At 41.6% G+C, this 27,535-nt stretch overlaps 3 protein-coding genes across 3 annotated transcripts; 2 read left to right on the top strand and 1 right to left on the bottom strand.

Annotated features, from left to right (window-relative positions):
* Positions 1 to 493: 493 nt before the first annotated feature.
* Positions 494 to 23,595, top strand: LOC130698492 (A disintegrin and metalloproteinase with thrombospondin motifs 7-like). The gene is made up of 24 exons (XM_057521188.2): positions 494 to 1,338; positions 4,355 to 4,728; positions 14,448 to 14,649; positions 15,681 to 15,883; positions 16,973 to 17,062; positions 17,539 to 17,663; positions 17,814 to 17,857; positions 17,994 to 18,099; positions 18,221 to 18,512; positions 18,590 to 18,682; positions 19,415 to 19,624; positions 19,714 to 19,819; positions 19,885 to 20,012; positions 20,135 to 20,382; positions 20,460 to 20,581; positions 20,649 to 20,785; positions 20,865 to 20,983; positions 21,246 to 21,468; positions 21,540 to 21,686; positions 21,757 to 22,344; positions 22,417 to 22,545; positions 22,615 to 22,786; positions 22,894 to 23,088; positions 23,154 to 23,595. The coding sequence occupies exons 1-24, from the start codon at positions 1,233 to 1,235 to the stop codon at positions 23,291 to 23,293; spliced, it is 4,299 nt and encodes a 1,432-aa protein (XP_057377171.1). The 5' UTR covers positions 494 to 1,232; the 3' UTR covers positions 23,294 to 23,595.
* Positions 23,596 to 24,353: 758 nt separating this feature from the next.
* Positions 24,354 to 26,189, top strand: LOC130695880 (pentatricopeptide repeat-containing protein 2, mitochondrial-like). Its single transcript, XM_057518977.1, has 6 exons — positions 24,354 to 24,512; positions 24,703 to 24,940; positions 25,015 to 25,312; positions 25,377 to 25,682; positions 25,753 to 25,860; positions 25,928 to 26,189. Exons 1-6 carry the CDS (start codon positions 24,440 to 24,442, stop codon positions 26,114 to 26,116), a joined length of 1,212 nt encoding a protein of 403 aa, XP_057374960.1. The 5' UTR covers positions 24,354 to 24,439; the 3' UTR covers positions 26,117 to 26,189.
* A 92-nt stretch (positions 26,190 to 26,281) lies between these two features.
* Positions 26,282 to 27,211, bottom strand: LOC130697420 (peptidyl-prolyl cis-trans isomerase 5-like). The gene is made up of 3 exons (XM_057520354.2): positions 27,009 to 27,211; positions 26,536 to 26,928; positions 26,282 to 26,470 (listed from the first exon to the last, which is right to left on the bottom strand). The coding sequence occupies exons 1-3, from the start codon at positions 27,114 to 27,116 to the stop codon at positions 26,336 to 26,338; spliced, it is 636 nt and encodes a 211-aa protein (XP_057376337.1). The 5' UTR covers positions 27,117 to 27,211; the 3' UTR covers positions 26,282 to 26,335.
* Positions 27,212 to 27,535: the final 324 nt, after the last annotated feature.

The raw sequence follows: 27,535 nt of genomic DNA, 5'->3' as shown, positions 1-27,535 counted from the left end.
GATGGTTTACACGTGTTTTGCGTCATCAAACGAATGAAATAAAAGGCGACAGTTTTTTTTTTTTTTTTTTTTTTTTTTTTTTTTTTAAGTTTTTCTAGAGCTCTATACCAAAAACTTTAGTTTTGCTAGGAGAGTAACCAAACAAGAAAGAAAAGGGCAACATAATACTTACTTTGCTAGCCGTTCGTTTTTCTACCCGTCGTATATATTGCTGCGCGCGCGCTACACAACAGCCGTGTGTATGTATACACGCGTGTGTGTGTGTGTGTGTGCGAGAGAGAGAGAGAGAGAGAGAGAGAGAGAGAGAGAGAGAGAGAGAGAGAGAGAGAGAGAGAGAGAGAGAGAGAGAGAGAGAGAGAGAGAGAGAGAGAGAGAGAGAGAGAGAGAGAGAGAGAGAGAGAGAGAGAGAGAGAGGTATATAATCCCGCGTGCCTCGTGAATGGCCCTCCAGTTGGACTCGCACTGTCCTTCGGTCTAGACGCTATTCTCTCACTGCCGGGCTCTTTCGAGCCATACAAGTTCTACATTAAACATTTTTCATACGCGCATTTCGAGATCGTCGTCGTTTATTTCGGATAAAACCCATTTTTGCCGGATTTCTTTTTTTTAAAGAACTTTTGTTAGAAAAAAAAAACTCGAGAACAGATAACAGTTGACTGCACTACGTTGACCATATAGCCCATCAGTGAAGAGTGATCGTTCGGGAGTCGTCTGTCATCGCCTGGCTCGCTCGAGTTCGAACAGCAACAACACAGACAAAACGAACACACAAACATAGACGTTTAAAAAAAAATAAATAAATAACACGTCAGGGGGGAGAGAAAAAAAATTCACCACCCAATCGGTCTCGACCCGCTTCATCAATTTCTCTTTTTTGTTTTCGTCCACTTTTCTTTTTTGTGTTGTTGTTGTTTGTTGTTGTTTGTTATCGGTGTCTTTTTATTTGCGCGCGCGCGCTTCAGTGGTGAGTGGCTTAACCTAGTCCGCTTCTTCTTTTTGGCTTCGTGATTGAAGTGACTCATTATCGTTCAAGAAGTCGGAGGCAGTTGTTAACCAGTGGCTGATTGCAGTCGATCAAAAGCGCCCTCGAACAGTGCAGTGATGTAATTCGATCGTCTTCAGTTTATTTTTTTTCCTTACAGACACGAAGTTTCGCGAAGGGGAAAAATAAAAGACATCCAAACTGTTATCAATAACGTCAACCAACCGAAACAAAAATATTTAAAAAGGAAATGAGGTCCGCTGTGTTTCTAGCTCTCCTGTCATTCGTCGTTTGCTTCGTGTCGGTCATCGCGGCCATTCCCGTTGTGCCATTTTCTTTCGCCGATATTCATCAAGGTCAGTACTACTAATATAGGCGCTTTATATTTATTCATATTAAAGCTATCATCACACACACGGTCAATACGAAATCTCGTTTTTTTTTTCCCCTTGATCATTTTTTTTTCTTTTCTCGATCTTTCCAACTTTTTATGTATTCATGCATTTATGCGTTTGCAGATAGTAAGTTCACTAGCTACATTACATTTGCAATCTGCATCAGCCATTCCAAGGTCCCCTTCTTTTTACGACTGTATCGTATCCATCATCAGCTCCGGCCTTCCGGATTTTTTTTTTCTATGAAAAATAACAAAAATGAAATCCGAAAATGGGGAGGGAAAGGGGGAGAACCAATACGCCTGTCATGTCTGCTTCACTAGTTTTCAATGCCTATTTCCCTTTTGAACATTAACATACTGCATCCATTCAAAGATATATAAAGGACGACGAGTAACTGACGAGTGAGAAAACGATGTAGTGATGAATTAGGTTCATCATCCATCACATAATTGATCCAATGAATGCTAGAAGCGTACGCAGCTGGGAAATAAAGGTGTCGATTTGTATGTCTTTTAAATATTCGTTAAACAAGCCCTGAGCGAAGCAGACAGGAGGAGCCCTCCTCTCGTGTCATCATGTCCTATAAGGACACGGAATAGAGAAAAAGGCAGAACGATGATGATGATGATGATTCATCGCATTAAATGAGAGAAATGGTCTTCCTAAATGGATTCGGAGACGACAACGGTGTTTTGGGGTATCCTAACACTCAGAGAGGGAACAGACTGTTGCACGGATGGGCGGGATGGCTTGCCACCCTCTGCGTGCCGCTGACGCGTGCAGCAGCACGTTATCGTTCGCGCGCATCTTTCCTTTTTTTTTCTTTCATTTCGTTTTATTCCTTTTCTCTATTTTTTTTTTTTTCTTTTCTTCAAGGGACTCTTGTTTTTCTTTTTTTTTCTTCGTTTGATTTACGTTCTTCTGGCATTGAAGAAGAAAAACGAAGGTTTAATAACATAGGGAAACCTACACCTTTATCATTAACACTCCTTAACTCTTCGTCAACTCGTTTCTCTACGGTTACCGGCCAAAAAATGACAAGCTCGTGATTTAGCTTATTAAATATCTAGTAGGGGGCTGCGTTGCTATTTTTTCTTGTTGCCTATCGATTGAGAGGCAGAGATAAAAAAATGTTTCGCGCACTCCTAAAAGCACGGAACAAGAACAAAATTTTAGGAGAATAAATCAAACCAAAAGGCCAACTCGATAAGCTTCCATTAACATTTTCTTTTGTTGTGTTGTTTGTAGGGAAAAAAAAAGTAATCCTTGCGTGTTCGTATTAGTTACATGGGTGTGTAGGTTTATGTATAAACATCAGCGACGCAATGCGTTCAATCTTGTTTGTTTTGTTTTTTTCAGCCCGAAATCGTCAAGTATGTAAAGTATCCCAGACTCTTTTAAGGGAGAACACACCTGAAAAAAAAAATCTATTTAGGAGTGAAGGATTAAAGACACTACGATCGCCTAGTTAGTAAAGCTAAGCTCGTCTTTGAAAACTTTGCTTTTCTGTTTGAAAACAAACATTTGAAAAGAACGCCTTTGGCAACGTAATGTCATCTTTGATCGAGAAATTACTCTAATGCAATTTGAGATCTTTTCTTAAAAAAATGAGAAACGTTTAGATCGCCAGACGATCCAACAGGATTTACCAAGCGTGGGTGTAAGAAGTGATTGGTTGATGCAATTGATCACGCTTGTATTAGAGAGATGATACACACCCTACACGACCTCTATCTCTTTTTGTGGTTGGATAGCCCAGCGGGGATTGACGCCAGCATAATACCTCTCTATACGACTGTCCATCCTAGCAACTCAATTTCGAACAAAGGTTCAAGGAGAAATAAAAAAAAACTAGCGAAAAAAAAAAAACGCATTGGAAAAGGAGGACTAAAATAACTTGAATAATCCCGTCTCTCTGACGTTTGGATTTTTCCCGTCCCCCCCCCCCCCCCCCTCCCGCGCGTTATCGCCAATACCTCGGTCAACGTGTTTTCAGACGGACGGCCGCTGGGCAATCGTCGCGATCATTAATATCCGCTAAAAAGAAAATAGTCTGGCGGTTATTTCTTTTATTATTTACAGCATGTATTTATTTATTTTTGACGTTTGGATGACCGTGAGATACATCGTTCGACGGTAAAGCATGGGTCGCGAGCCTGGCCCGCAGACAGAATGACGGGAGTGGCCCGAATGCTAGGGGAAAAAAACCTTTTTGTTCAAAATTGTAAGTTGTAATCGATGCCAGAAGAAATTTTTAATGTCGCCATACCGTTTCGTTTCCCGCTGCGCTATAAATCAAGAGCCTGCTGATGCGGTCGGCTGCGCTCGCATAGTTAGCGGTAAAGGATATAATATTACACAAAATTCTCTTTTTAATTTTAATTCCTCGTCAAATTAAAAATTGAAAAATCCTAATGTCGATAAAAATTTTCTTTTTGATTTGGCGGATGCCATTGAGGAAAGAAATTAGAGGGCGATGGATCCCCTTGCGGGACGTTTTCAATTACAAACTGTCTGGTTTCTCTTTCCTCCTTCTTTAATTTCTTATTTTTTTAATTTGACAATGGCATTACGCCTTGCGTCATTGGGATGCACGTGATCGTCTGTTCTACAACTCGTAAGGGGAAGGCTACTCAGGTCTTTCAAGAATTCATTTAATGAGTTGAGATAAATGAAATACCCGATAGGAATTCCACGTTCGTCGATTCCCCTGCGAAGCGCATAATTAATCCAACTCACTTATATGTAGGAGGGGACAAAAAAAATGAGCGAGCACTTTTATGGAACCAGTCAGGACAAAAAAAGCAATGACAATCGTTATTGATACTCGATATCAGGAGAAGGAAGCGCTCAATCGTCTGATATGTGTGTTGATGACTTGAATGTTGTTCAAACTGACGGGATGGAATTCGATTTCGAATTGAATCTTTATCTAATGTTGTTTTTCCTTTTTTTTTTTCTCATCTCCGTCTAGCTGATTTGGTGAAACGTTTGAGCGACTACGATGTGGTCGTCCCACGGAAAGTGTCAGAGCGAGGCCAACTACTGAGTCACCGGCTGACACACCATTACGACGACGCGTCTCGACGACAGCGACGTCGCCGGCGCCAAGTGGACGACGCTGCTGACGACGTTCACTATCGGCTGGAGCTGTCCGGCCGCGAGAAGCAACTCCATTTGAAACCAAATGATCGACTTTTAGCGTCGTCCTTCGTCGTCGAGCGTCGCCAAGGACGGAATGTGACCAATCACCGTCTCATGTCGGCCAGACATAAACAATGCCACTACATCGGCCAAGTTAAAGGGCATCCGGAGTCGACCGTAGCTGTCTCTACCTGCAATGGATTGGTAAGTGGAAAACTTGTTTGACCATTTGTAAAAGAAAAGACACACACACACGAGTTAGTAAAAAAAAAGATAGGGAGAGTCCTTGATTGGTACGAGTTGCACAGATATTGGGTCAATAGCAATCAAATTTATTCAGTTCGTCCTACCAAACTACCGGCAGACTCGCCAATCCAATCAAGACGGCTTGCACGGTTCCAGTCGATTGAACTTGTCCAACGTGATGGATGCCCATCGTTTCAATATTCTCCCCATTTTTTGTTACTTTTCCTTTCAAACGGTCGCTTTAATGGAGAAAGCGTCAGAGTGAGGGGAAAAAAGGAAAATGATTGGATGTACTGAAAGGAAGTTAATCAAAACGGTTGGGCAGGAATCGAATACTGGCCAGTCCCTGGATTTTTGATCTACTCTTCTCAGACGCTTCTCTTTGGAGGAGAGGTCAGCCGTGGTCATACACATCCTAGAACGAATCTGATATAGGGCGGGGCTGCGTGCGGGTTTCAGCGGGACACACAATATTCTCTTGAACGTGATCTCGGTTTCTGGAAAGAGGAAATGGCACAATAATCGGCGATGTTGCACAAAATCAAGAAAAACAACAAAAAAAACCTTAATGTGGTCCAGCTCTTATTTCTGCTAAAAGGATTTTCTGTAGTCTAACTTTACTATGACAACATGACAATCTCCTCTTTCTGGTTTTGAACGTTACGTCATGGTGGTACACGGGCAAACTTGTGTATGGTCTTCGTGATTTGTTAGTTGGGTGGGAAAACAAAAACGATAGAACTTTTTGTGCAAACGGCAGCTGCACTGCGACCGGCGAGAACGGAAGCAGAAGGCGCTCGTGCTAAAGAGAAGATGACGCACTCGTTCCATATTCTTCTCTCTCTTTCAGGCGAAGGAGAGTAGACGAAAACATAATAAGAAAAAAAAAAAGGAAGCAGTTGTCTTGAGATGTGGAGTTATATCCTATTTTATATCTAAATATAGTAGTGTGTACAGTATATATTCCAATGTTGATACAGCCAGTCTGACGTGTCGGGTTGGTGTTGGGCATATTGCAGGGCGCAATTCGCGACGTTGTCGACGGCTTCCTTCGCGCGCTAAGAGAAACAAACAAAAATTAATAAAAAAAAAAAAAGATCTTGTCACGCCGGCACATGGATCCGCGTGCGAAACCAATTACTTTCGTTAAATCATTATACGATTGCTTGGGATTAGTAAATAACTCATTTCGGGGGAGGTTGCGTCGACAAGTGTGCCGGAATGAAATGTTTAATAACGTCATTTTCAAATGAGCTTACACAAGAAAACAGAAGCTTGACAAACTTTTTCAAACGTCCCCTTCGTTCTTCAAGAGCATACCGAGATCAAACATGAAACAGACTCTTTGCTTAGCGGCTTTCTCTTTCTTGGCCGTCTGAAACACTTGCATGCTGCAGCACTACTCATAGGAAATCGATAGTTGTATAAAAGGGGGACAGTGGACTCGCTCAAGTCGCGACTTGAGCTTCTATTCTTTCCTTTGTTACTTGTGTCGCAAAGCAGCAATTCAAAAGGCCGAGGATCATTGTATGTATAATACAAACATACATAGCCGGGGTATAGTATATCGTGTCTATTGGCAAGCATTCTGTTTTGTTTCGTATTCCGGTCCACAGTATACTTTTTTTGTGTGGGCCAAGAGTTTAGTTTTGGAAGAGGCAAAGAAAGTTGAAACTCACATTTTTCTTTTTTTTTTATTGTTATTTTCTTCTGGTTTCTTATTCTCGTATTCACTACTGCTTTGCATCATAATAATGAGGAACAAGAGAGACAAAAATTCCCTTTTTTGGTCCAACGTCTTATGCAAAACTTGTCGGTTCCCTCATTTTCAACGCCAAAAAGAAGTTCTTCTTCTCCAGCGTTTTCGGTAGCTTGGGTCTCATTTCCCAACTTGATACGACAGAATAACATCCATCAATCTAGACGTTGTCCACATGTGCATATCTATCAAAGAAAGTGGAGGGAGGAAAAAAAAAGGGCAATATAAAAGAACCTACGAGCTGAGAATGTCTGATTTCATTCCGCTTTTTTGTTTTGTTTTTGTTTTGAGTTTCGTTCCTCAAAATAATTTTCTCTCACATTATTCGACTCCATTCATGGATATCTCAGCTTTCCCTTTTTACCCAGACATGTCGTCGACATTCTTCTATTTCTGTTTTATATATTTTATTTAGTGTTTGTTTTGGGGTTTAGGTCTTTTATTTCCCTCCCCACCCCAGTTGTTTATAGACTCTCGGAGAATTGTAACATATACAAGGATTTTAATTGCATTACTTTTTCATAGCATAGTCGTATAAATGCCAAAGGTTGCGTGATTCAGGACACTACCGTAATTGGGTTACTCCTTGAACAATTCATTCGTGATTGTGCTTCCGCCGCTATAAGCCCATCCGCTCCTTCCATTCTCCGAGGGTATAAATCTCTCACTACTAAAAGCAATCATCCAAAATAGAAAAGAATTGAATGCAGGTGCTGTAAGTAAGTAGTTGGGAGCCAAAGGCGAAGCTGATTGGTATACGATGTAATATTACACGCGCAGAAGACGGTAGCTACAGGTTCAATTTTGAAAAAAAAAAAACGTGTCCGTCCGCGTTCAACTTCGGCCAACGAGTTTCTACCAAAGGAGCGTGAAACACACTTCTGTATTTGGGTTCTGCTTGTTGGGTTTTGTTTTTACAATTGTAGAATTGACATGACTAGAAACATGCTTATTTTTTGGCCGGAATTTTGTGTTTGTTTCAGCAGCCATGTAGACAACTATAACATCTATGTCTTTTTTAATTGAAAACCTACGGTAACACATTCATTTACGAAATAATTGTAAATGGCTAACCATAAAAGTCAGGTCAACCAGTTTTGTTTGTTTGTTTTTTAATTATGCGTTTTTTTGTCAATAACGTGTTTTTCAAACAGATAGGTTTTCCTTTCAATTACCATGCATTTCGCAATCTTCAAATCAATTCAGCTGAATATTAAATGCATTTTACCACGAAGGCGAGCTGATTGAAAACCACGATTAACTATCTTGTAAAGCAAAGTTTTTTAGCTTGTGGCTGATTTCGATGAATTGAAAAGCTATGGAATTTATTATTATTATTATTTTTTTGATCCTTTCGATTTTCAATTAGAACGATTTCTCTCGTCTTTGGGTATCCCACTCGATTAACCAACCTAACCCTGAAAAATTGATGGCTTCAGTTTAATCGACGAAGGGAGCCAAACAACTGAAGGACAAGAGATTGTAGCATTTAAAGAAAAATGAATTTGACCAAGAACTCGAAATTCTTGTAGGGGGAAGAAAAGATAATCAACTTGCAGATTCCCAATTCTCCGTACCTTTTATGAACATGATTGTTTTTATTTTTTGATTGGGGGGCTGGTTGATTTCTGATTTTCTAGTAGCTATTTCTTATCTTCGTGTCGTGAAAAAAAGTCCTTTACTTAGCTCGACAGAGTGGAAAAAAGGGCGACACCAAAACGGGTTAGCGGTAACAAAAAATATGGCTAGGAAAGGAAATGTGGCATGGAAGTTAAAAAACAAAACAAAAAAGAACTGTCGATGGATGGCAAAGAAAGAAAAGATGATTCACTGCGACAGCTGTTGTGTTTCTGTTGTATTGTTTGGCCACATCAAGGATCTCCTTTTTTTTTGTCTTCCATCTTTTATGACTGGATCTTAAAGAAAGACAACATTTGGCTCTTGTTTTCTTTCCACCAATCTATGATTTACTAAACAAGGATCACAAACCTACAGCACGGATTCTAAACATCGTGTAAAAGAGGGTGAAAGATAAAGGCCAAAAAGGGATTGGAGAGTAAGGTCGTGATATGCCAGGGATCGGTTGCTGACCCCGCCCTTAATATCCCTTTCGTGTGTCCAGATCACTCCTAAGACTTAATAAGGCTATGGAGAAACACCAAAACAAAGTCTACTTGGATGGAGTTGCATAATAGACGTAGATGAACGATTTGACAGGCCGACCTTCTCTTCTTTCCCACCAAAAAAAAAAAAAATATGTTGCTTTTTGATTTCGAAAAAAAAAAATTCACGATTATTCATCGTATCCGCCTGTTCCGCTGTGCTCATTGCGATCCAGCAGTCAGATGGCCGTCATGGGTGATTAATCAACAACCGAAATGGGGTACACTAGGATGTGTCGTGCGCATAGCTGACTTATACAGACGGACGCTGGGGAATGCTTTCTCGGATGGATTGTGTTAAGGTACTGCACGCAGCGCACCAACCGTTGTAGCTCATTTGCAGGTTGCCCTCACATTCTGCCTGCATCGAAACATCACACTTTTGCGCAGGTTCATCTCCAAGGTTTTATTCTTTCTTTCTTTATCCGTTTATTCTCTCCTTTTCTAATTCCTTTGTGTCTCCATTTTTTTTTTCACCATACCATAAACGGCATCCAATGATGTCCGATGATGTCATATTTCCACGCAGCCAAACCCAAATTAGGTAGATGATGCTATCTCTTTTTTTTAAGCCCCTTATCTCTCTCGCAGCCTTTCGGTTTTTATTTTTCATTATGAGAGTCAAGCGTTGATGATCCATCATCACCACTTGGCCGCTCTAAGAAGCTCTATTAAGACGATATCGTAAATGCTTGTGAATTTTCCACTTTTGCATTAACCGCCAAGGATTTAAAACAATGTTTTATTTCATGAAACACAATCGTGGAAGCCATTGAACACATTTTGCACGTGTGCTTTTCCTTGTGTTATCTTTTTTCTATTGTAACATAGCTCTTTGTAAGCTGGTGATTAGTTTAGGCCTACCGCTGTGTTTGTGTGTGTTTCACCTTATGCTATCCCCTGCGGGGTTTCTCTTAACGTTCTCACTCTATTTAGTACTGTTATTTCAACACCGATCGCTGTTGATTTATACCTTATGGCAAAAAACACCTGACTTTTTTTTTATTTCGTGGTTTGTAAAGGAAGTTTAGGTGAGAAAGGAATCAACATAGGGCCGATGTAGAAAAAAAAAAAAAAGAATAAAAGGTTTTTTTTTTTTTACATGCATAACATGACTTGCAAATGAGATAAGCGACCCGAGTGAAAGGAATATGGTCACAGCAAAACTTGAAGAAAAAAAAAACATTTCATAGAGAAAATTCCGGAATATCAATGAATCGTTGTTTGGGTTAGTTTTTGGACGAACGACGAGGTCACCCTTCCCCCCGACACACACGAAAAAGAAACAAGTTTTTCTACTGTTATATTCTCTCTCTTCCTCCTTTTTTTTGTGCACATTTAATTATCAACGGGTTTCAGTTTTGTGTGCGTTGCTAGGCCTCTTTTCGGTTTTCTGGCAACGTCCTACGCTGTTCATTGAAGTCTTCGCTAGCAAAGATTTGCCGGCCGTATCTTGTTTACATATTTGGCCAGCCATTTCCATTCCATCACCGTTTGCTAGCGTGCAGTGTAACCGTTCGTGTCTGCATAGTGAATTAGTGACACCATTGCGGCATCAATAATGTGTACCGAGCCCTCACTCCATGACGTTCGAAATCTATGGGGTAAATGTTTTTTCTTTTTTCTCTTTCCATTTTCTTTTTCGTGGGTGGTGTTTTCAAACCTCTGCATTTTTGGCCCCGTTTACTATCCATAACGTTTTTCTTTCTTGCTTGTTGGTTTTTCGTTTATTTTCTGTGTCAAGAATGTCGAAGAGCTGAGCTGCGATTTTATTACGTTTAAATTTCAAGCTACTGAGAATCTGTCTAGTCAGTTTATGTCGGTAGTACTACAGGGGCCATTCAAGTTGCCTGCCGCTTGTCGTTTGTTTTCATTTTCCATTGACCAATAAAACAATATACGATCTCTCAGCCTGCCAAACCCGTTTAGGGAATACTGCCTCGGCAATATCATCTTGTTACTTTGTGGGTTCCCAGACAACGTCGTCGGTGGCTTTCAATCTATTTCATTCACTAATAATATCCTAGAGATACTTCAAGAGTCCTCTAAGTGCAGGTGGCCATGCTAAGTTTGGGACAACAGTGCGGTATCGTAGCAACAGTCATCCAAGTTAAAATTTCGTGAATCCGTTTAAGAAGTCTATTGCAATTTGGGCTCATTTTCGTTTCATTATGATAGGAAAAGGAAGTTTTTTTGCCATTAACATTTCCAACGAAAAAAAAGAAATCGATCGTTGCTCTATTAAATAGAAACAGCCTCTCTTCTCCTTCTATGTACAAACGTATCGTTCGGCGCAGATTTGTTTTTCTTAGATTAAATCCAGCAAGTGTGCATAATAGTGTACCATTGACGTATGTGATGAGAACGTAGCAGATGGCCTTGGTCGCCCACCTTTCGATTTTGTTATGCTGCTCTTCCTAGAAAACATCCAACTGCGCAAAGGGGGAAAGAAATGTTTAAGGATGGAGTAGCATAGGATTATACGTTTTGATCGGATCATGTCACATTTTTGTTTATTGAATCACAAGGGGGATATTGGGAAAGATTTTTTTTCATCCGACGTATAGATAAGCAAGTAGAATCTCGTGCATCTTCAACAACCAGTTGAATGCCCTCATAACGTATATTGAAGATTATGCAACGAAACGAAACAAAGTTTATTTCTGAAAATGGGCCTCTAAAGAATTTACCTCATCTTTCTTTGTCTTTCGTCGTTTCCCATGTCCTTTTATTTTTTTATTTGTACATAGTGCCCTTAAAAAAAAAAAGAGTTGGAAAGTCGTCGCCTATTGTCGTCATCTTCGACTTCATTTGCATGCTACTTGCATAACCTAGTGTGTTTGCGTGTATTATCCCGTGACAAGGAGACGGAGGAGGTAGAAGACAATCAAAACAAAAGGAAGAAAAAAAAAAAGACATAGTGAGTCTCAGAAAGACCCCCGTGAACTGACTCGAAGAGTAAAGAAAAGAGACAAGGATAAACCTTTACTTTATAGGCTTAGCCTAGACGCGCTTCGCACAGACGATCGCCGCGGTCCACAAAAAAGAAGAGGTAGATTGAATGTTGTTGGTTTTTTTATTTGAAAAAAAAAAGAAAAAAGAGAAATCACTCTGGGGTTTTTGTTTAATCTGCGTCCGACGTTGATGCCTTTTAGTCACCGTGCATCTATTAAACGTTCTTTGTGTTCACTTTTTTTTCCCCCCAACCATATCGATCGCAATGAGATGCATCGCCCAGCGTTGTTGTCTGTGCATTTAATCCTGCCGAGAAAGCTAGTCGAGCTTTGCCCAGTTAATAGTCGGATCACTTTGCGAGAGAATAATGGCTTCTGCCATGGGCCAAAGAAACAAGACCATCGCCTTTGAGGCGACTGCGATAACTCCGGTGATTATACGCGAATCTCTCTTTTGCAACAGTGGCCAAATTTATTTGACTCGTCGTGTTTAAACAAACAGGTGCGTAGATGTTTGTTTTGCCGTTTATTTTTTCCCCAATTCGCGGTTGAGAAACGGCAAACCTTGCACGTGCGAAAAGGGGAACCTCTCGGCCATAGGCAGCATATGTGTGGATGCTTGATTGCGTCTCCATGGGAACGTAAACCACCAGCCGAGCGAGACGGAGTGAATGCACCGACGAAGGAAAAGTTCCCGTGTCGTGATCGTGATTTCTTCTTCTATCTTATTTTACCCTTTTTTTTTTTCTTCTTCTTCTTCTTCTTCTTCGAAGAACTTTTGAGAGCGGAACGAAATCTTTTCGTCGCCGCCGTAACGTGACTAAGCGGCTCATTGCGATGCAGTCCGCAGCGCAGGCGGGCGGCATCGCAATAATATACCTGCTGAGTTTGATTTCTCTCGGACTTCTACACAGTTCTACACTTGGCCTTTTATTTTATCTGATTTATTTATTACTATTTTTTTAGCGTCCATTAGACATAAAAAAATATTTGCCGGCGTGGTTTCTGTCCGTTTTTTTCTTTTATTCATGTACGCTCGCTGTTTCTATAGTTTGAATTCAACTTTGAGCCTTAACAAAACAAAAAATAAATAAATCAATCAAAAAGGCCAGAACACAACTAACGCTCGGTTTGGGGCAGTACGTAATCACGCGGCCTTATTCTGTTTTTTATTTAAATCCCTGGGCTAAAGCAACTGCTATTCCATCTGCCATAGGTATCACCTGTGAATGCGCAACTGTTGATGGACATCATAAACGATCAAGAGTGGCGCGGACAGTTGAAGGTCGTCGAAAAATTTTGGCGAACGAAACTGAAAACCCTCTGACTTGTTTCGTTTGTTTCCGTCATGTTTTGTGTCGGGACTTTCTTTTTCTCAGACAATCGTTTTCCCTCACTCCCCGTTTTCGCATCATTTTTTTTTTCTCGTCGCTTGTTCAAGTTTGAACCGTTTTACATAAAGTTTTCGCTAAAATGGGCAGACTGCTCCAGTAGTTTTTCCTTTTCGAGGATAGAAACACAACAAACATGGACTTGTTATTTTTTTAGTTTACGTGTTTTTCTTTCAAATTTCTTTTTTCCTTCTAGATCTTTCGCATCGTATTTCAGAAATGAGAAATTTGCTTGTTTTTGCCCTAATAAGAAAAAAACACAACGTTTTTTTTTTTAGTGTGTTTTTTTCTATTAGACGCGAGAGGAACAACATCAGAAGAATTCGTTAGCCATAGACATAGAATATATCACGTACGGAATCGATCCGATGTAACCCGATGCGGGCTTTGAAACGGCAGTAAAATCAAATTAGAGTTTTGACCGAGGCTGGAATCCTTGTAGAATGTCGTTGTGTGACGGGATAATCAATTGCGGGAACCGTAACGTATAGGGCAATAATAGAGAAGAAAAAAAAAGAGAGAAGGCAACAACAAATCGCTTTTCTATCCTCCCGGAGTTCAGTTGGCATCGTCACATTAAGAAAAAAAAAACGTAAATGTCTCACATACAAGACGATATCCAACAACTGTGGGACGTGAGTTTGTATGTTTGCGCTTGACTTTAACTTTTGTCACGTAAACAGGCAGAGAATGCCACGTTAAAACGAGCGACGAATATCAACAAGGGAAATAAGGGAAGGCAGTCAAAGCCCCCAAAACGAAACGTAAGGCCAAGAAAAACTTGTCGTGGGGCGTAAGAGAAATTGAAAATGAGACATTGCCTGTGCGCTGGCCGTGCTGGCCGGGGGACGTGGACCGAGGCTGGTGGAAAAGAATAATACGATCAGAGGTCTGCTGCGCGGTACGTGGAATTGAGTTAATCGAGTTGATTGCGTGCTGCCTTAAACAAAAAATGAAATTGGCTGCGAAATAACACGGACAAAATGAAAGAACAAAAAAGGTGCAGCACGTAAATGAGGACGACGCGTTACAACAATATCCTGAAAATAAAATGTCCAACTCAATCTTCCTACTTGGGGCTTTAAGCATTTTAGTTATGGCTTCCGTAATTGTCTTTTAACTGTTTCAGATCTTAGGATAATTGTGTGTGGGCCGTATGCTGGACAGGAACTCGACTGGGCTCTGCAGCTATATAATAATTGAGACAAAAGAAGTTGGCAATAAGCTCAAGTCATTAGCTATAGTTTAATGGATTCGTAATTCCCTTCTTTCTGATTGTTCCGCTCGAGATTCTTTCGCCCCCTTTTGTGGAGTGGGTGGGAGAGAGGAGGATGAAACTCATTTCAGTAAATGATGGTGGTCTTTATAATTGCTTGCTTCTGTTCATGTTTTGTACTTTGTACATTGCCAGACGGGTTATGTTGCCATCGGCGGGGAAGAGTACATGATCGAACCGATCAAAGGACATCCCAATGCCAGCGCTGATGATGCGGACCACCGATTTGGACAGCACCAACGAGAGCATCCGCACTTAATTTACAAGAGATCGGCCCTGAACGCAGCAGACGAGAAAACGGACGACGACGACGGACACGGCACTTGCGGCAATGACGGTGTGTCTTGTCTGTCTTTCACTCATATTTTTAAGTTTCCTTTTATGGCGCTTTGCCCTTGTCGTAGACATTATGGTGTCTATAATTTCGGACTAGTAAATTTCGCAATAGAATGACAGATTTGGCCCTGGGTGTTCTATCCACTACTGCATTCAATGTGGACGTAATCAAAGTCGGTAATGGATTCTTAGTTTATTTTTTTATTCGCCAGCGGGGCGCGAAGGATATATCGCCACAATATTTGATTTTGACTTGTTTCTTTTCAATTTTTTTTTTTTTACGATCTGAATGCTGTGAGAGTTTTCTTGACGATCGCGTGCGATCGTCGCCCGGGCTATTGCGAACGTCAACAGCCGGCCGGGCCCCGGTTATTGCCGATAGCTCAACGAATAGCCTGCGGAGTTTGTTGCCCATCATACCGTATGTATGCGTAGGGCAGTATAACCCGCATCGTAATATATCGTTACGATCTTCTTCTATTTTCGATTCACACTGGACGCAAGTTGGAAGTCTGAATTTGAAACTTTGATGATGATTGCCAAGTTGGTAAGGCCAGCTGCCGCAGCTGTTTTCCTCTTTCGGCCCGACGGCTTGTTTCTGCTCGTCTTGAAATTTAGTTCTTTCTTATTCTCTAACGACTGCATGATATAATGTTATCGTGCTACCCAAAGGAAAATGAAGATAACTTGGAGCCATTCTGGTGAGTGAGTCAGAAACCGCAATTTTCAGTGGAGGCCCGGCTATAGCGCACTATACATACTGATTGCACCGTCTCATCTCTAATGATGATGGCACTACATTGCAATAAAAGAGAAAAGCCATTTTCGAATTTAGATAGTGAACGTTGTTAGCCATCCGGTCGTCTATCAATCGGTTAAATCGCAACCTAATTTTCAATGCATCTCACCTTGTTGGACATTTTTATTCTTTTAGGTTTAACTATCTTGCATTTGAATCACTGTACTTTAGAATGCAAACACACAACATTTCTTTTTTTATTTGTGTTTTTTTTTACCGTTTTGGTTGAGCAGAGTCCATCGAATTGGCATTTCGCCAGCGTGAAAAGTGGCAGGAAAGCCAAGCGGAGCCGAAGGAAAGAGGTCACCACGCCATCCGCAAGCGATCCGTCAGCTTGGAGCGCAACGTCGAGACCCTGGTCGTTGCCGACCAGAAGATGACCGAATTCTACAGCAACGAAGACATCGAGACCTACATTCTCACCGTCATGAACATGGTACGTATTGTTGTCCTCTCAGGATCGCCACTTTCCTAAAACACAAAACCTTTTATCGTCCAAAAACGAAACAAAAAAAAAATGGGATCGTTTGTTTTTATTTTACCGACCCCCCGGACTTTCAGTTATCTGGCCGAGTAGCAAGCTAATGGACTCTTTACAGTGCTGTCCATCTCAATTCTAAAGCGTTAATGGAGTTCTTGTGGATCTCTGGCGAAAACTTTCCACTTTGCCGCTTTGCTTTGATCATTTTTTGTTTGACGCTGGAAGGTGACAGGAATGCGTGAGGAGCTGCCCGTCAGATCTCGGGTCTTCCCACATAGTCACAGCTGAACGATTTTTTTTTTTTTTGCTTTCCACCGCACACTTCCCTCCTGTGGGCTAACTTACTCTCCAATCGGGCATCATTTGCAGGCATCGTAAGTACGGTGGTGCGCCTGTCTGAATCCGCGGCCTTTGATCTTCCACTAGACGCTGTCAGTTAGTCGATTGTGATGGCGTCAACTGTTTGAAGTTACCCGTATCACAGACACTTCAGAAACGTTTTGCCTGATTTGCTGGCGACTTGATTAATGCTGATGAATGCGCAACGCTTCTTAAACGATTGCTAGTATTCCGCTGGCAGTGGATTTTCTGTTTTATTTCGAAAATTTGATTCGGACGCTATCCGGCGCAAGTAGTCTAGTAGTGATGGATGCCTAATGTTTTATTCCACGATTAGGAGTTTGTACGCGTTTTCCTGGGCACGCATTACGAATGCACGCCTCTTACGCTGCCTGCATTTTTCTGGTATGCAAATGCCAACATTCCGTGTCCAGTTGGCGATCTCTCCAAATGAACATGAGATTGAAAATTCCGTCTTCTCGAGTTGCTTCGTTTGTAGGTTACATAAAAAAGGCTCTGGTTGTAGTGGGGGAAGAGGCTTTTTTTTATCAACGAACGAATAATGGCAACATGTTCTCCTGGTAGTTTAGAATCTATTAAAAACAAACAATACCTTATATGCATACGAGGTCCTAAATCTTGTACATTGTGTTGCATTATGTTATTGTTATAACCTATTGGAAATTGTGCAAAACAATTGGACAGGTTTCGGCGCTGTACCGCGACGCCAGCATCGGCAACGCCATCAATATCGTCATGGTCCGTCTCATGTTACTCGAGAACGAATCGTTGGAGGTAAGCCAAAAATAAAAATAATGGGGTAGACGTACAAGGGGAAAACAATATATACGAGCCAACGAAAATACACGGCCGTTGGTTATGTCTTTGCAAACATTACAATGAACAATGGCAGAAATATCTACTTGCTATTTTAGTACGGACAGTATAACAACAGCAGTCTACTAGTGTGCCATTTCCTTGCCGTATTATTGCGACTGGATATTATATTTATTGTTGCAAAAAGCATTTCTTTTGGGCCGTTACCGAGTACTGCTGTTGTCACGAACGACCGCCACCTATCATGTAGACTGTGTATACACGCACTTGTTTATTTGCTAGTCGTGAAGAAATGGATAGATGTCGTTAACTTTTCTACGTATTACACCGACGGTGATGGATACTGTTGATTCTGCTGTTCATTATGATGTACTATATTGTATCGCATGTTTTCTCTCTTTTTCTTTTTATGATACTGGGGCATTGTGTCATAGGATGGCCTCGACATCAGCCATCACGCCGACAACACGCTCAAGAGCTTTTGCAAGTGGCAGGCAACCATCAACCCCGAAACAGATGATCATCCCAACCACCACGATGTGGCCATTCTTCTTACTAGGTTTGCCGCCTTTTTCTTCTTAGAATTTTCCACATGTTCTGGTCTGTTGGATCGTATTATTTTGATATAGCGCTTTTCGCTATATCTTACACTGTCTGCGCGTTGCTACTTTGCATTTTCACATTTGGATTTTTCTTTTATATTCGGCAGGTACAACATTTGCACTCGCGTCAACGAACCGTGCAGCACTTTGGGTATTTATTATTTAATTCCTGTCGTTTGTCCATTCTCAAAACGAGTTTCTTTTGGCGAATAATAATAAAAAAACGCACTCGAAAATCTCGAATGCAAATTGAATGCGACGCTTGATGATCTTATCTTCCATTTCAGGTCTGGCCGAAGTAGCCGGTATGTGTCAATCCTACCGGTCGTGCAGCGTCAATGAGGACACGGGCTTGTCTTTGGCTTACACTGTGGCTCACGAACTTGGACACAAGTCAGTCGTCTTTTTATTTGTGAATGGCTTTTTATGACTTTTTTTTAAACATTTTTTCTTGTTTCTTTATTGCTGTTTGTTTTGGCGATGTTTTTACATGACACGTACGTGAATATTTTAGCTTTGGAGCCAACCATGATGGACCCACCAATGGCTGCGAGCCTTTGTCGGGTGATCAACATGTCATGTCTCCTCAGCTCAGTTCGGACGCAGGGCCGATCGTTTGGTCCAACTGCTCTCGCAAGGACATCACCAGATTCCTTGACCGAAACTGGGGAAGCTGTCTGGAAGATCCCCCGTCCGATCACGAGTTCCACTACCCGGAACTCCCGCCCGGAGCCATGTACAACGTCGATCACCAATGCCGACTCCAATACGGTCCTGAAGCCATGCACTGCGCTGGAATGGATGAGGTTAACGATGGGGAAAGAGAAAAGAAAAAAGGGAATAATTACTTAGGAAAACTAATTAGTAAATCAAATTATGCCAGGTATGCCAGACGCTTTGGTGCAAGCTACCAGACAATCGGTGTGTGACCAGACTAGAACCAGCTGCTCCCGGAACATCGTGTGCTAAACACAAAGTATGAAAACTGTTCTTTATCATTTTTCGAGTCACGATGATTAACATAGCTGAAACAGTTTATGTTTTTTTTTTTTACTGTTTTTCAAATATGGGTGTTGGGGTAAAAGCAACGATCTTATTAACTACAACCATCAGTTTATCACCCAATGCGACATGGTGGAGACGTAGAGGGTTTTCATTTGTGGCAATATAAAGAAGCGAAGGAGTGCGAGCTCAAAAGTCATGGTTCATGTTCCGGGTGGGCTATCACAACGCGGCTCATGTTTAATTTCTGTTTACGACACACGGAAAAGATACGCGTTTGTTTTTCATTTCCTACCATCCACCCTCTGGTCACTGTTTCCTTCTCTCGTCCTTTATTTACTTGTTTCCCCTATTGGGATTTTCCCAAACATTTTATTCGGCCAGCGGCTTGTCGGAGCTCATTTCTGTCACTGGCTTTGAGATATGAGACATTAATCTAATAAGAACCCGAGTCTTGTTTAATGTGGGTGACGACCCAGCCGGAAGAAAGGAAAGCGGAGTTGCTCAGAGTTGGTTAAAGCCCTCCGCCCACATGATCTCATTACGTCCACTCCGTGAAATCGCGTCATCGCATTGAAAATGTCTTAAATTTCACGATTTTGTCGCCGTATTTTGAGCAGAAAAACGCATGGCAAATGAAAAGCTTGCATTGTGTGGTTAAAAAGAAAAATCTCATACATGAATGCCACATTTTGTGTGATTACAGTGGTGCAGCAACGGCCAGTGCGTCCAAATGGGAGACAGACCACAGCTGATTGACGGTGAATGGGGTGAATGGGGACCTTGGTCTGATTGTACTCGTACATGTGGAGCCGGTCTGGCTTCATCGGCTAGACTGTGTGATAATCCAGCGCCGGCTCATGGCGGCAAATACTGCGTTGGCGAAAGACGGCGTTACCGCGTCTGCAATTTGGATGTTAGTTTTTCTGAAATCTACACATTTGTCCTACAAATTCATGGAATTAAGTAAGCATATAATTCACTTGATCAATGTCTGCTTTATAGCCTTGCCCGGCTGACGGACCCAGTTATCGAGCCGTTCAGTGCTCCGCTTTCGACCAGACGCCTTACAAAGGAGATAATCATACTTGGCTGCCGGTCCAGATCAAAAGTGAGAAGCCTTGGTGATTTTGAGACGTTCGCATCAGATATAATTCTTCGTTTCTCTGCGCTTAGGTGCTCCATGCCAATTGCACTGCAAACCCGAGGGCCAATTCTTTTCGGTCATGCTTTCGGACAGCGTCGTCGACGGCACGCCCTGCAATCCCGGCACGCGCGATATGTGCATCAACGGCGTTTGTCGGGTACGTGCAACTACAATTTTGTATTCCATTGGGAAACGACTCCAACATCTCATTCCTCGTTTTTCCCCGTTTTTTCTTTGTTTTTCAACATTTTTCTGTTCACCTCTTTTCACATCGAACAGCGAGTCGCCTGTGACTGGGGTATCGACTCGACGGCCCAGGAGGATCGTTGCGGCGTCTGCCACGGAGACGGCACCCAGTGTAACACCATCCGCGGCAACTACACAGAGCCCGATGGAGTCGATTACGTTGAGATGGTCGTCATACCCAAGGGAGCCCGCAACATTCGTCTTGCGGAGGTCGATGAAGCAGCCAACTATATCGCCATCCAGTCGGTAGAGACCAACGAATACTACCTCAACGGCCAATGGTAAGTGTGAACACCACGGGTTGAATACTAATTGTTTCCTCTCTAATGTTTATGTCATTTCATTCGATATCCGATAGGACGGTCCAATGGTCGGGCGAATATCGAGCTGGATTTACGCTCATTTATTACCGACGGGAAGGCGAGCTGGAAGAGGTCCATATACCCGGACCATCGCTGGAAGACCTGCGATTCTTGGTGAGTCTTTCGTTTATGCCTCGCATACGGTCCGTGCGTAAAATTACAGTTGTTCCTTTTCACATTTGAAGCTCTTTTCCGAGCCACCAACGCCGGAGTGAGTTACGAGTACACGGTTGCTAACGAGAACATTACACGGACGCCCGAATTCCGTTGGGAGTACATGGACTGGTCTGTCTGTACCGCCACCTGCGGCGGTGGAACACAGGTGGAACGAAACGAAAATCAAAGTATCCCATCGTAAGTTGTCATTTTATCCCTTGTATTCTTTCTATACAATTTCTCAGGTGTCTCAACCGAAATGCATGGAGAAGGAAGCCGGTCTGGTCGAGGAGACCTACTGCGCCGCGCTGGAAAAGCCCGAAGAGAAATCGCGGGCCTGCAACAAACAGTCCTGTCCGCCTAGGTATGGTTTTTTTCATGAACTTCGTAACGAACTAATTAACAGGGAAATGATGTCACGCAACGAGTAACTTCGACTCGTACGAAAATCTAGTCACGTTGTAGGGGTTTAGCACGTCCCTGGAACATGATTATTAATTAATTAACTCTCTCTATAGTTTTTAACAGTTAAAAACTGGAAAAGTTCCAATAATATTTACATAGCTATTGTGAACTAGATGTGCAACTCGACACGATCAATAATTATGTTATTCGTTTTCATCTAGGTGGTGGGTGGGTCCTTGGCAACATTGTTCAATTACATGCGGCAAAGGACGTGGGTTGAGAAGGCGTACTGTCATTTGTGTTCGTTCTCTTTCCGACGACGAGCAAATGGCTTTGCATGACGCTGATTGCCCCATTACTGATAGGCCGACTGAGGAAGATGTTTGTGAACCTTTAGCACCGTGCCCAGGTGAAGCGAGCTGGGAGACGGGCATTTGGTCCAAGGTATTGATTAATCTAATATCTCATAGGTACACACCCGAACATATTTATAATGATATATTTTTTGCTAACAGTGCAACGAAGATCCCTGCGACGTGCAGAGAAGGGAAGTACGTTGCAGCGTAGTAGGTGGAGCTTGCATACCGGCTCTGAAGCCAGCGGAAGAACGCCAATGCGGTAATATTGTTTGCGGAAATTGGACAGTTGGAACCTGGTCTGAGGTCTGGTTTGATTTACCTAATTTATTTTCATTGCGCGCATGTTTTATTAATTTCGGATATCTGTATACAGTGTTCGTCCTCTTGCGGCGATGGGGTTCAATTCCGGCGAGTGTCTTGCGATGGCGGTTTGAAATGCCGCGATCAACTCGAGCCGGAATCTATTCAGAAATGTCGCGGACTCTGCCTTAACGCCGAAATGAACGGCGACATCTTTAACAGCACAGATGTTAACACGACCAGCAATCCACAGACCGCAAGCCCCCATCTGATTGAACCAGAATTTAATAATGAAATACTGAACCTTCTCATCCCTTCGGCTGTACCGAGTACCGTTGGGGCCAACAATGACCGCCGGCCAGATTTCTACGTCGAAGATAAGGTCCTGCCAGAGAACCTGAAAATAATGGAGATGCAGGTCGTCACGGCTAATCCCCTGGCGTCGGCAAGGCCAGAACTAGACACCAATGATGTCGAACTAGCCGATGAAGCCTATCTGGGCCATAGCTACAGGAAAATGTCGATACACATAGGCGATGATGCTGCTCTGTTCTTAGCCAAAATTCAGATGCAATCGGATCAGCCCAACGATTCAAAAAGTTCAATTGACGTGTCCAAAATTAAACCGACGTTCAAGTGGAAAATTGGACTGTGGACTAGGGTAATGTTAATAATAATGGCTGCATTAGTATTGGAAGTCAATGGAAAGTAATACTCCAATTTATTTAATCAGTGTTCCGTGCGATGCGATGGTGGAACCCGAGTACGCGATGTCAGTTGCTACGAGACGACTACGTCGACATTAGTAGACGACGCACTATGTACTGACTTCAAACCTGACGATGTTGAATCTTGCAATGAGGTAGGACCCACCAAACCACTTACAGGATGCAGGGTAAGTAATTTCATTAATTTTGTTTTCCATCGCCAGAATCCTTGCATGGAGTGGGTCCTGACTCCGTGGACGCCCTGTTCTTCTACGTGCGGATCGGGAGTAAAAAAGCGAGACGTTAGATGCCCAGAGCAAGACATGTGTAATCCGGATTCGAGGCCAAACGAATCGATGAATTGCACGGAACGACCTTGTATAGATTGGGTCCCAGGTAAAGATGAATGCAAAAGTTAAAGATTCGTTTCTATACAATTCTAGTATTCTACAAGGCCCAAAATTAGCAACAGCTAAGGATAACGTTTTTTTTGCCTTTTCAAGGGCCGTGGAGTATTTGCAGTGCCACGTGTGGGGGAGGTCACCAGTTCCGTGCGGCCCAATGCATGGATCGACGCACTTCGTCACCGACTGAAGGTTGCGATGCACTCGAAAAGCCACGACAGAGGCAGCGATGCGCCAATGATCCTTGCTCACGCTCTCACCATAGTCAGCACAGTATACAGAATGAAGTTAAAGGTTGGGATCAAAACTTTTTATGGAAATGTGTTGTTCCCTAATTGAGCCTTTTATCGTTTAATTAGAGCGACAACGAGCTTGTCAAGACAAGTTGGACTCGAAGCTGTGCGCTTCGTTGAAACACATGTGCGGGATTTACTACTTCAAAGTCAGCAAATGTTGCCGTACCTGCCGGAAGTACACCAGCACACAGCAGTCTCATTAACGGACAGCTAACACAATTCCAAGGTTGTCATTCTTAACTTGTGACACCTCGTCCCGTTCTGTTGCATAGAACGGTCTATCATTGACGCCTCATCAGTCACTACATCTCCATGGAAATATAATCAAATTCTTTTGAGCTGCTTGATTACAAGTTTATTTACATTTGCTTATAAGCCGTCGTGGATCGTTTGCTGTTATTCTTCCCGTCTCAGATGATAATGCTTCTGATTTATTCATTCATTCTGTTCTTGCGTTCAGTTTCTTTTTATCTTTTTCTAACAAAATATATCATTTCTACTGCAATTAGCCTTTTTGTTTCTATTATTTTTTATTCAATTGTATGAGTTAACACACACGTAGTGTGTTGCTAAATTTGGAATATCATTCCCCACACCCCCCACCGAGACTTTGAAATTGTATGTTTCAAAAATCAGATCCACGTCATTTACCAACGACGGCTGTCTATAACTGCTTTGTTCTTGTCAGCTTACGTTCATAAATCCTCATTGAAAGAGTCTAATGTGTGTAAGGAAGATAATACATTTCGTTTAATGACGTCTTGCAATTTACGCCGATGTTACGCATCTTTGAACCCCACGAACGGTCGCATCATTTTGCACCCGTGAAAACGTCTTGAAAAAAAAGTGTTCCTTTCCTAACTCTATAGGATAAAGCCAAACACTAGGTAGCTGCATAGTATCCAATGTTCGATATGCTACAAAATAAGAAAATACACAACGAAATTATTATAAATATAGAAATACAAACAAATGGCGAAAATTAGAAAGGTATACAGATATTTGAATAAGGTTAGAAAACGATACTAGTTGCACGCCATGATATTTTAACATTTTTAGCTCTATTTTGCGCTTAGGTTTGAACTGGTTTCTGATTCATTAAGCAAGCTTTTGTGAAATCAATAACGAAAATGTTTATCCTTGGTGCCCACAAGATGAAAAGTTCATCTCCACTAGTCAGTTTCAGTTCAATGAAATCGGTAGTTTCACGACGAAGGGAAATATTCTTCCCCCAGATGGCGAATGCGTAAGAGGATTCGTCTGCTTACCACATTTCGGCGAAGACTCTGCACGTGCATTTCGCCGTTTTTTTTCGATTTCCGTGAATTCTCGTTACCCAAGTTATCAAAATGATGCGAAATATTCCTCGTTGTATAGTCCGATTTTGTTCGCAACCAAGTGCCACACAGGTGCAATATCAAGGTAAGCTTTCATCGTCAACCATTTTATGAAATAGCAAAGTGTCAAAGGATGAAGACTCACCGGTAAATTCAATTTTGTCTGTGCTGTAGCTGTTGCCGATTGGTTCATGCTATTATGTTATGTACTCGTAAAAAAATAAAAGGTTGGGCCAATATAGATCTACCGTATGGATTAAAGCTCTTTTTTTCAGGTTTACGGTCATTGTACACCGCTGAATCTCTTGGTTTAGATGGTTTTGCTGCATCTAGGAGCAAAACTGCAGTGAATTTTCATGGCTCACAAATGAAAGAAAAGTTCCGTTCCCGAATGCAGGAATTTGTTGCTCCTGATTCAACAAGCTTAATTTTCACAGATGACTTGAAAACTATGATTAACCTAGCAGAAAAAAACCCAGAAGACATCAAATTACTTGAACTGATGATTGAGAAGTAATTAAATATTATAGTTAATTTACCTAAATCAGATTAGCTTCATGGTGTTCCTACCGATATGTTTTTTTTAGGTTTCATAACCAGAGCACTGGTTTACGATTTGGAACTTTTGTTTTTGGTCCAGTAATTATGCGTTTTTTTCACTCAGTTAACCAGCCAAATGAAGTTTTGGCTTTGTTGAGGAATCCAAAAACTGTTTCTCTGTTTGATCAATTTATGAGCTATCAAATCGCCATGGATCTTCTCCTAAGGAACAAAATGTACAACGAAGTAATGGAGGTGTTTGCTATAGCCCAAGGACGCAGTATTCAGGACAACAAATTCCCTAAGAACTGCGTTATTCTCGCGATGGCTGCCTTGTATCGAATGGTATGATCACCGGTTGTTATCCAAAGTTTTATTTTGCCTAATTATAAAAAATCTTTATGCTTAGAATACGCCAGAAAGTTACGAAAAAATGAAAGCTCTTGCGAATGCTGCAAGCGATGCTGGTCACGTTCCGATGAGGAGGTCCCTGACTTACGCAGCAGCATTGGCATTAAACCAAAATGATCCACAGCTTTGCCTTAATTTGCTGGCTCCTTCAAAGCAACAGAATTATGTCACAGTTCGCAATTTGAAAGCGCTGGCTTTTGCCAAAGTTGGCCGACTGGATGACACCATGGCACTTTTACGTGCGTCGTTGGAATATGACATGCCGGCTGAAGGAGGCAGAAAAAGATCATTTAATAAAAATATTGTAAGTCGTACGTTTGGTAAAACCTTCTTAAACTGGTTAAAACATTCGACTTTTATTGCATCTAATTTAGATTGACTCAATCGGTGAGCTTGTAAAGGAGTCTGGCAATAAAGACATTCAACTTGAGTTTGCTCGAATTCTCAAGAATATGTCTGATAGACAAATGATTGAAGAACAGGTAGTGAAAAACATTTAAAATTTATAAATATTAGCACTGCAGTTACTTTACGCAATATTTTTTTTAGTCATTGGAGGCGTTATTAGATACTCCAATTGAAAAACTGGAACCGCGTGAGCGCGATTCTTGGAATAATAATCGCAATTTTGTTGATCGTGGCATGGTTAAGACGAACTTCAATAAGCAAGATAGATATGATAGGAACACACGTCCTCTCTACCCACCTCGCAGACCTGGATTAAACGAAATGGAATAATTTTCTTAGTCATGTAGCAACGTGTAACTAACTGTCTAATTAAAATAGAAAATTCGTTGTAGTCATTCCTAAATTTTACTACGGCCCAGTTTTTTCAATATTTCGTCGAGTTTAAAGTTCATTATAGTAGTATTACTTTTTTCTGATACAACAGATTGAGAAATATGATGGAAACCTCATCAGTTTATTTTAGTCAATAAGTCAGTACACAAACATTATTTATGCAGTAGCATCATCTTTTGATACAGCGAAAGGTTCTTCAACTACCTCAGCACCGCAGTCAGCAATCACGACATCTTTGGTAGGTTTATCACGGCCGTCAGTTTTGGTGCTTTCCATCTTCCGAACAACATCCTTGAACAATAAAAAAAAAAAAATTCATTTCAACTTTTAAAAAATACTCAATAACGTTAAATTACCATGCCCTTGATGACTTTTCCAAAGACAACATGGCGGCCATCTAGCCAAGGGGTTTTCTTCGTTGTGAGGAAAAACTGAGAGCCATTGGTGTCTTTTCCAGCATTAGCCATGGACAACCATCCAACACCATAGTGCTTCAGCTTGAAGTTTTCATCAGGGAATCGGTCACCATAAATGCTTCTACCACCAGTGCCATCTTTGTTGGTGAAATCTCCTCCTTGGATCATGAAATCCTTGATGACACGATGAAAGATTGATCCCTTGTAGCCTTCTCCAACTGGTTTCTTGGCCAGCTCAGCAAAGTTTTTCACAGTTTTAGGGACAGTTTTGCCAAAAAGACCAATCTCAATGCGGCCAATAGGTTCACCTCCAACTTCAATGTCAAACCATACCTAAGCAATAAGAGGTGATATTAGAATTTTGTAATGCAATACTCTATGTAGCATGCATTCGATTTCTTTCGCAAAATTACCTTGTCAGTTACTTTGGGACCCTTTGTCGTCTTGTCATCGGCTTGTGCTACAGCGAAAGCTAGACAGCACGCAATTAGGATGGAGCTAACCGTGGGACGCATCTTCATCAGGAAATATAGCCAACAAGGCAGTCTACCAAACTAAATTACTGACACGAGTGGAATAAGCTAAGTGAGGCTTTTTTTTCGGTGGACAAAATGTGTTCTCGTGGAATATTCCTATTGGTTATCATTTTCTGTCAGATTTAGTTCACAATTTGGCCGCATGAGAGCACCTCTTGCTTTCGTTAACTTGTTTGACAGATACACTTCTTTCTTCTACAGAGAGACTAAACGAAGACGTTTAATCTCATAGGGCCAGACTAAAACCATATCGAGTCAAAAAATTTTCTAGCACAACAAATTGAATAGCATACATTTTAATCTAGTAAAATAAAAAAGATGCCCCCACGATTGTTGCAAGGCGACATACACAATAGGTTTGACTCAAGAGTGACTCAAGTGATTAACGTAAGACATAACGGCAT

This window comes from Daphnia carinata, chromosome 7 (assembly GCF_022539665.2).
Source record: "Daphnia carinata strain CSIRO-1 chromosome 7, CSIRO_AGI_Dcar_HiC_V3, whole genome shotgun sequence".
Classification (NCBI taxonomy): domain Eukaryota; kingdom Metazoa; phylum Arthropoda; class Branchiopoda; order Diplostraca; family Daphniidae; genus Daphnia; species Daphnia carinata.
The sequence above is the reverse complement of the archived record's forward strand: the minus strand, read 5'-3'. Positions and strand labels throughout refer to the sequence as shown.

What these genes read in the sequence shown, in the direction of transcription:
- LOC130695880 (XM_057518977.1), top strand. Translation starts at nt 24,440, where the DNA reads ATGATGCGAAATATTCCTCGTTGTATAGTCCGATTTTGTTCGCAACCA. An exon ending in CTTGAACTGATGATTGAGAA is followed by an intron (nt 24,941 to 25,014) that starts GTAATTAAATAT and finishes TGTTTTTTTTAG; the next exon opens with GTTTCATAACCAGAGCACTG. An exon ending in GATCATTTAATAAAAATATT is followed by an intron (nt 25,683 to 25,752) that starts GTAAGTCGTACG and finishes CATCTAATTTAG; the next exon opens with ATTGACTCAATCGGTGAGCT.
- LOC130698492 (XM_057521188.2), top strand. Translation starts at nt 1,233, where the DNA reads ATGAGGTCCGCTGTGTTTCTAGCTCTCCTGTCATTCGTCGTTTGCTTC. An exon ending in GTGGCCATTCTTCTTACTAG is followed by an intron (nt 17,664 to 17,813) that starts GTTTGCCGCCTT and finishes TATATTCGGCAG; the next exon opens with GTACAACATTTGCACTCGCG. An exon ending in AGACCTGCGATTCTTGGTGA is followed by an intron (nt 20,582 to 20,648) that starts GTCTTTCGTTTA and finishes TCACATTTGAAG; the next exon opens with CTCTTTTCCGAGCCACCAAC.
- LOC130697420 (XM_057520354.2), bottom strand. Translation starts at nt 27,116, where the DNA reads ATGAAGATGCGTCCCACGGTTAGCTCCATCCTAATTGCGTGCTGTCTA. An exon ending in GTCCCAAAGTAACTGACAAG is followed by an intron (nt 26,929 to 27,008) that starts GTAATTTTGCGA and finishes CTTATTGCTTAG; the next exon opens with GTATGGTTTGACATTGAAGT. An exon ending in GAAAAGTCATCAAGGGCATG is followed by an intron (nt 26,471 to 26,535) that starts GTAATTTAACGT and finishes TTATTGTTCAAG; the next exon opens with GATGTTGTTCGGAAGATGGA.